Source organism: Notolepis coatsorum, assembly GCF_963971535.1.
Source record: "Notolepis coatsorum genome assembly, chromosome: 2".
Classification (NCBI taxonomy): domain Eukaryota; kingdom Metazoa; phylum Chordata; class Actinopteri; order Aulopiformes; family Paralepididae; genus Notolepis; species Notolepis coatsorum.
This window is the reverse complement of record NC_140166.1, coordinates 57109230-57118309: the sequence shown is the minus strand read 5'-3', so window position 1 is coordinate 57118309 and position 9080 is coordinate 57109230. Positions and strand designations below refer to the sequence as shown.

Sequence of the window (9080 nt, the reverse complement as noted above, 5' to 3'; positions counted from 1 at the left end):
GCGATGACGTCGTTGGGATGATGTGGGTATTGTCATAGATATATCTATGGGTATTGTAGTTATTCCCTCCTCACGTGACTGACTGATTGATTGGAAACTTTATTTAACAGATTGCAGAATGGATACAATACAGTATGGCTCCATACACACAATTGTTAAGGGGATGCAGACCAGAGAAAGACTTTCGTCTTGTTTACATCAGGGTCCCCCATTTTCAATTCATAGTGACATTTATGACATTACACAACATGTAACATGACATTTATGAGGCATAGGGACATACATGACATACAGGTATATAGTACTGTTACATTTGTGACATATACGATATGCAAATATACAGTACTGTTACCCATAGATCCTAACAGAGAATATATACATATGATGGGGAGGAGACTGTACATTAGGAGGGGGTGGGTGTGGGGGGAGAGAAATATACATACGGTGGGGAGAGAATATATACATACGGTGGGGAGGAGACTGTACATTAGGAGGGGGTGGGGTTGGACATTTTTTACGGTGGCCAGTTTCGAATTGCAGTCTCCCGTAGGTTCTCTTTAAGAGTAGTTTTAAAAGTGGGCAGGGATTCACATTCCTTTACGGCTGTGGGTAGGGCGTTCCACATTGATGTGGCATAATTGCGAAACGTGTTTAGTCCCTTGTTTAAGCCGTGTGGGATGTGGGCATTGTAGTGACTCTCTCCTCACGTGACGACGTCGGTGGGATCATGTGGACATTGTAGTGAAGACAGACTGGTTTCACTTCCACACTTGACTTCAGATCAGACTTGCTGACTGGCTCCAACACGGTTCTGAATGTCCTAATGTCGCCAGTAGTCAGTCACTACTGTACGTTCACACTGCAGGCAAAAAAATACTAATCAGATTTATTTGCGCTCATATGTGATGTTTTTTTCATAATAGTGTGAACAGCATAAATCACATATGGAATCTGATCTGTTCAGTTCTGATTTGGGCCACTTTCATATGTGGTCCTAATTCAGATAAACACATGGTATTTTTTTCTAATGTGATTTTCAACAGTGAACAGTCATGATGTCAGAATTCATGTGATGTTTACGTCACTCTAGACTGACATTCATCACAATTCACTCTGTTAATACAGGATACAGACATGAAGACAGCTGTGATGGAGGTGGTTAGTGGATACAGACATGAAGACAGCTGTGATGGAGGTGGTCAGTGGATACAGACATGAAGACAGCTGTGATGGAGGTGGTCAGTGGATACAGACATGAAGACAGCTGTGATGGAGGTGGTCAGTGGATACAGACATGAAGACAGCTGTGATGGAGGTGGTCAGTGGATACAGACATGGACAGCTGTGATGGAGGTGGTCAGTGGATACAGACATGAAGACAGCTGTGATGGAGGTGGTCAGTGGATAGACATGGAAGACAGCTGTGATGGAGGTGGTCAGTGGATACAGACATGGAGACAGCTGTGATGGAGGTGGTCAGGGATACAGATACAGATTGAGGTGGTCAGTGGAGGGACAAGGAGGTGTTTACCTTCTTTTTTTAGGTGTTTGAAAGCATATTGAAACAAGAAATGTGCCCTTCACCTCCTCCTCACCTCATTATCATCTGCTCATGAATTAGCCTCCACTGTACATCAACTTATAAATTAAACCATAAACTGTGACTTCAGTGCCATCTTCAATATTGTTAATCTGCACATGTGGGGCAGTTCAGGAGTGGGACCAGTTCACACTGGAACCTGATGAAAAGATAATGTGAACAGCCAAATAAACAAAAGCCGAGTAATAATGTCGGGCCACACTGGACCAGAGCAGGTTCCTCAGGACCTCTGTACAGGTTTCATGGAACCTTTTGTGGATCAGATCATTTCCGTTATACACCAACCCCCCCCCCCGTCTCACCAGTTCCTGTTAATCACATTTACATAACAATTGACTGAATATTGCAACTTCTAATGAAAAATACCAAGGTAGTGTCATAATAACAATGTCAACAAAATCATTTCACATCTTCACATTAAAGCTGCTGTAGATAACATATTTATGTAGAATAAAATACATCCACAAAACTTTTAGAAAGGTGCAGAATAAAAGTGTTGCTTTCCCCCCCCCCACCACCCTTCAAATAATTACTGATGAATGAATTGATCATTTAACAAGTGTTAGCGTGTCCTAAATTAATGTTGTTTACATGTTGCATGTATCCCCTCCCTACTTCCCATTTCCCCCACATGGAATGTACATGATTGGATAAATGGCATGCTGGTGCTCTAGTGTGATAAGTGATCTAGTGGTTGAATGTTATCTATAGCACCATCTAGTGGTTCAATGTTATCTATAGCACCATATAGTGGCACAATTTTCTTTAATGATAAATTAATTAGTGAATATTTATCTATAGTACCTTTAAATTAATAAAATAATTGTAAGAGAGAGTGGACTCTCCTTAAAAAAAAAACACAGTACAGGTAATACTTCAATAATTTATGGGTTTATTGTTTGTTCAGAGGGTACATAGCCAGCGCTCCATTATTCACTGACAGAATGCTAAAAACAGCAAAACCTTCCAACATTCTGGCATCTGTACAAAGAATCTCACAATCTCTCGACAGAGACACTCATAATCAAGTCTGATCCACGGAGCGGAGCAGCGCATCTTTTAGTTAATGACGACTTGACGACGCGGTCTGGGACTGACTGAGGAACTGCTGCCTTGTCGCCACAGAAGCACCGAACAAAAACCCGTCAGAGAAGAAGACTTACAGCCACACGGAACACTTAACACGCGGCGGACAACACTAACGCCAGTCAGAGCACCAGAGACAGAAGACGTGACCGAGCGGCTGACCGGGTCGACCGTACAGGTCCAAAGGTCGCACGCTAACCGGTCTAGTATCGGCTACGACGCATTTCATAGCGCTACGTCAGAGCCGATGTGGCTGTACTATAGACTACTGATTTAGGATCAGTGGCCAGGTCACATGACCACGAACCGCACCAGTTTAACTGGTGTGGGATCAGTAGGCTACTCCCATCCTACGTAGTGTCGCACTGTGTATACCGATACGAGAGAGGCGTCGCAGTTCATCGGGTTCAGTCATGTGACCCGGCGGAGGTCTGAACACACACACACACACAGCACGGGCCTGTCAATCATCAATCAGTGTCAAACCAGATCACAGAACTCGGGACTCAAGAGAAGAAACAACAAAGATATGTGAACAAACTGTACGTTTAGGGCTGCGATGCAGACGCCGCCCTGCTGACATCATCACTCTGCCGTTAAGAACGCTGCCGTAGCCCCGCGTTAGTGGTACCGGTGCTTTAAGATGACGGTACTTTTAACAAGAGCTGTATTTCCGCAACAGTGGGGTTGTGTTTGTGTGTGTGTGTGTGTGTGTGTGTGTGTGTGTGTGGGGGGGGGGTATTATTTCATGATGTTTAGGCCACTGATCCTGAAATACTTTATATACTTTATATACACATCAAAGAGTCCCAGATAAACTGATGATGACGGAGCAGAATGCTGCCTAGCAGAGCCTCGTCTTCTATGTAAAAAGTGCAATAAGAGATTTGAGAAACATGATTCTAATACACACACACGCGTGTAGAACGACACACACCGAGGCTCGTACTGAAACACAAACCACAGCGAGTGTGGCCGCAAAGAGAGCACACTTAAGAGATCTTTTAAACTACAGGCGTTTTTTTTTATAAAGTATCCACATAATAAATAAGCGCGGAAGAGAAACATCATCAGACATCAGTTCGTCAGTCAGCGCGACCGCCTGGTCAAGAGAAACCGTGGGGGGGGGGGGGGGGGGGACTAAACAGTTTAAAAACAGCACCCTAAACACAAACCACTTTTCCAAATTGAAATGCGTGATGAAATCCCACAAACGAAAGTGTCTAACAGAAAATCCAGCTCTTTTTTTTTAGAGGATGGAATGGAGGAACGACGCGATGCTTCCCGCCGCTCCCCCCCCCCCCCCCGGCCGGCGCGCTCCTCCTCTACTTGGTGACCGCGTGGATTCCTTGCGCCAGGTAGCCCACGTTGCCGGAGGTCACGCCGGCCATGGAGATCCTGCCATCCTTGGTCATGTACACCGAGAACTCCTTGGTCAGGCGCTCCACCTGGAGGAGAGAGACATAAACACAGGTTACAGCTCTTCAAAGAGAGGTCATCGCTCTTCATTTATAATGTAGATGTAAAGGCCATATGAGTGTTTTGTTTATTAATATTATTATTGTGCTTAGGATAGTGTCTTATTTATGTTTGAACACTAGAGGGCTCTCCGCCTCCATTATAGCCACTCTTCTATAAATAGCCTAGCTAATTAACGTAATCCCATGCACCTGTGATGAGGATACATTTTTCCTACCTGTCTCACCGTTTGGAACCGACAATGGAGCACTTGACAACTGTTCTGATTTAACCCTTCATTCACCATCATTCACCTTTGGACAACAATAAACCCTGTAAACCGAACCGGCGGCAACTTTGGACATTCAATTCATTCAACATCACAAACTTTGGGACTGAGTAAGATCATTAATTGCGGGTGCATCCTGGACGCTTGTCGATTCATTGGGGAGCGACAAGCGGACACTACAGTAGAGGTCAAGAGGTTATAGCTCCTCATTTATAGTGTCAAGAGAATTGGACACTAAGGCCGAGTTTGTGGCAGGAACCTCTGCATCCCCCCCCCTCCACTTCGCATGCTTAGCAACACAATCTTGTTCCAACTAGAGATCACTAGATTTATCAACTTATAATATGCATCCTGGTTGATAAGCAGACGAAAGAGGTGAAACGGACGTTGAATGTCTTGCTAGTTTGATCAAAGGAGACACTGTGTGTGTGTGTGTCTGTGTGTGTGTGTGTGTGTGTGTGTGTGTGTCTGTGTGCGTGTGTGCGTGCGTGCGTGCGTGTGTGTGTGTGTCTGTGTGTGTGTGTGTGTGCGTGTACCTGGTCAGGCTTGAGGCCTGTGAAGCAGAACATGCCGATCTGGTCGATGACGTGCTGCCAGTTGAGGCCGGAGCCCTCCTTCTTCAGGTTGGCTGCCAGCTGCTCCCTCATCTTGATGATGCGGTTGGCCATGTCATGAACCTCTCCCAGCCTGGAGGGAGAGGGAGGGAGAGAGAGAGGGAGAGAGAGGAGACAGAGAGAGAGAGAGAGGGGATACAGAGAGAGAGAGAGAGAGAGAGAGGAGAGAGGAGACGGAGAGAGAGAGAGAGAGAAGAGAGAGAGGAGACCGAGAGAGAGAGGAGACAGAGAGAGAGAGAGAGGAGACAGAGAAGAGAGCGAGGAGACAGAGAGAGGGGATACAGAGAGAGAGAGAGAGGAGACAGAGGAGAGAGAGAGGAGACAGAGAGAGAGAGAGAGGAGACAGAGAAGAGAGCGAGAGCGAGGAGACAGAGAGAGGGGATACAGAGAGAGAGAGAGAGAGAGAGAGAGAGAGGAGACAGAGAGAGAGAGAGGAGACAGAGAAGAGAGCAAGAAGACAGAGAGGGGATACAGAGAGAGAGAGAGAGAGGGAAGATATAGGGGATACAGAGAAGAGAGAGAGAAAGAGAAGAGAGGGGATCAAAATCAAATCAAATTTATTTGTAAAGCCCAACAACACACGTTACTGTCCCCATGGGCCGGACACGCTTTTTTTTTTTTTTTTTTATCCACTTTTTCTCCCGTTTTCTATATTTTCTCCCATCCCAATTTCGTATCATCCAATTCAACCCTCCCCTGTCTCGAACGCTGTTTCTTGCCTCCCACAAGCCGGCTGCAATGTGGACTAAGTCATACATAGCACGAGTCCCCTCCGGTACTTGAGGTAACAGCAGTCGCATCTTTTCACCTGCACAGCGCGATCTCTCAGTGGCGAGGAGTAACGCGTGGGAGGCTCACGCTGCCCCCGACACTTCCTGATTCTACTGCGCAGGCGCACCAACCGACCTGTAGGAGTCGCTGTCCACAACGCCCGATCCCCACCCATCAGTTTCCCACCCCCTAATACGGCCAATGTGTATTAGTACGGACGACCAGCTAAACTGAAAGCAAATGTGGAGCGCTGGGCTCGAACAGGCAAGCCCAGCGTCTCCAGATTTCGTGGCGAGCGCCTTGCCCACTACGCCACGTAGCCGCCTGGCCGGACACGTCTTCTTTAACACTTTGAGTGCCACTCACGGCTTTTCTCGGGTTTACGACCAGACCGTTGAATGCCACGCCCCGAGTATTCTCGGGTATTTTATCTTTTTATTAGCGATCTGAAATCATATTGCATCACGCGAGCCTACCGTTGGAGATCCAGGGACCGCCGGCGCTCCGATGTGAAAAAAGCGCCCACTATCGTCTCCCAGATGGTAAATCACCCTTTTGGAATGGACTCAATGAAAGTGAATGGGAGAACGGATTTCTGACTCCACATTTGACTTCTCACTGATGCAGCCGGGGTCTACCAGAGTTCATTCTGGAGCCTCTGAGCCGCGCGGATCATGTGTTATACTGTATACACGGTTGATCAATACATTTATCAATTTTTTCGAATGGCGATCGGAAATTGGAATAAACCATTTGGATACCATCTGACCTCAGGTAAGGAATCTATGTTATCAATGTTAGGATAATCAGACTCGTTTTCACTGATATATAAGCGTTTATGCGATATGTGATATGGCTGTTTTGACTGTAAAAGCCATGAGGAAATAAGTGCAGCGGTCATCAGCGCACGGCACGAGCGTGCATGCGCACACATATACTATCGATCATCTAGCGTTTATTTGAAAACTATTCATAAATAGGCCAACAAATGACAACGTTTTGGAATATTCCAGTAAAAGGCGATCATCATAGGCATGGGTTGTTTTTCCCCCCGGAAAACGGGTGATTTTCAAAATGCTATCAAACGGAAATTAAGCGATAAAAATACAATCTGCCTTGCCAATGTTGACTGGAAAATGAGTCTTTGATAAGCGACGGGCAGATTAGACACATAGCCATAATTTAAAACATAGATTAGGCGATATTAACGTTAACATTGGCCGTGGATGGTGGCATTCAACGGGGTAAAAAGGAAAACACGGCCCGGCACTGAAAGTGTTAAACAAGTCAAGAAGAAACATCACAATAAATCAAGAACAAAACAAAAACACCATAAAGTCCAATTTTTTTTAAATAAATAAATGAATGCAACACTCCCAGACAGACCCCACGCGAAGGTAAGGAAAAACTCACTAAAACCTAACAATAGGAAGAAATGCACCACAGGCAGTGTGGAGGAGAGAAACCTTAGAAGGGCCATTCAAGGGGGGATCTCCCTTCTTAGATGTCAGTGATAGTAGTGTTGCAGACTGACAGTTGGTAAGTAAGCACTCATGTGTGTAGTGAAACACAGATGAGTGCATGCAATAGCAACTGAACATTTTGAAAGATTAAAGATAGAGCTGATAGCGGATCTATTTGAGACATAGGGGCGGCGCAGAGAGAGAGAGGAGAGAGAGAGACACATACAGAGAGACACAGAGAGAGACACAGAGAGAGAGAGACACAGAGAGAGCAACAGAGAGAGACACATACAGAGAGACAGAGAGAGAGAGACACATACAGAGAGACACAGAGAGAGATGCAGAGAGAGAGAGACACAGAGAGAGCAACAGAGAGAGACACATACAGAGAGACACAGAGAGAGATGCAGAGAGAGACACAGAGAGAGATGCAGAGAGAGAGAGAGACACACAGAGAGAGCAACAGAGAGAGACACATACAGAGAGACACAGAGAGAGATGCAGAGAGAGAGACATACAGAGAGACACAGAGAGAGATGCAGAGAGAGAGGAGAGAGAGACACATACAGAGAGACACAGAGAGAGAGACACAGAGAGAGCAACAGAGAGAGAGAGACACACAGAGAGAGACACACACAGAGAGAGACACAGAGAGATGCAGAGAGAGAGAGGAGAGAGAGACACATACAGAGAGACACAGAGAGAGATGCAGAGAGAGAGACACAGAGAGAGCAACACAGAGAGAGCAACAGAGAGAGAGAGACACACAGAGAGAGACACACAGAGAGAGAGTTATGGATGAAGTCATGTAATTAGGACCAGGTATATTTCAAAGCAGAAGCAGCAAAAGATGGTCCTGAGCTCCAGGGTGGTGAGGTAGTAATAACAGTAGTAACAGCAGTAACAGTAATAACAGTAGTAAGTCGGGGTGTAATGGTTAGAGTTGTTCCGATACCGATACCAGTATCGGAAATGCCGCCGATACTGCCTAAAATGCTGGTATCGGTATCGGCGAGTACACGTAAATTCTAGCCTCCGATCCCATGACGTTATTTATCTCCTGCGGAGAGTGAGGATTATAAAATGAACGTGTTTTAAAGTGTGATGCTGTTTGTCATTTTAACAGCAGATACACTTTGCGGATTAGGGCATATCTGCAGTGCCGCAGCCCCATACTCATTGATTAATGATACTAATACTAATCTATACAATCACCTGTTGTTGAATAAATACCATTACTTTCTAGTTATTACTAAAAAACAGTATATATATAAAACGGTATCTGTAAAAAAATAAATAAAGAAAAAAAAGGTAATTTATACAATAGTTTTTATTTATTTATTTCTTTAATGTATGCACTGGTATCGGATCAGTATCGGTATCGGCCGATACCCAAAGCTTAGGTATCGGAATGGGAAGGAAAAAATTGTATCGGAACATCTCTAGTAACGGTACACAAAAACCACGGTTCGGTACGCACCTCGGTTTTGAAGTCACGGTTCGGTACGGGTTTTCGGTACAGTGGGGGAAAGTTTGGCTTTCCATGTTCCACTCAGGGGTGATGTAGTGTGCAGTAACTAATTGTACTTGTAGGGCTGTCAACGAATATTCTATATTGAAATTAATAATCGACTTGTAAAGAGAAAAAGAAATAATAATTATTATATTAGATTGTGAAAAAAACAGCCCCCTGGTGGGCGGTCGGTCGTTAGTGGTTAACATAGCGTTGTATTGGTTCGGTACACAGCCGTTCGGTACGGTACACGCTCACTGAAATGGTTGGGTACGGATAAGTGTAC

General features: G+C 45.2%; 1 protein-coding gene across 1 annotated transcript in view; it reads right to left on the bottom strand.

Moving 5' to 3' along the window:
* Positions 1-2472: 2472 nt before the first annotated feature.
* got2b (glutamic-oxaloacetic transaminase 2b, mitochondrial) overlaps positions 2473-9080 on the bottom strand; it is a 43251-nt gene continuing 36643 nt past the window's right edge. The window contains exons 9-10 of the mRNA XM_084307978.1: positions 4970-5120; positions 2473-4134 (exon numbers count right to left, since the gene is read on the bottom strand). Of these exons, the coding sequence (XP_084164104.1) occupies positions 4012-4134; positions 4970-5120 (274 nt within the window). The 3' untranslated portion in view covers positions 2473-4011. The remainder of the gene's footprint in view (positions 4135-4969; positions 5121-9080) is intronic.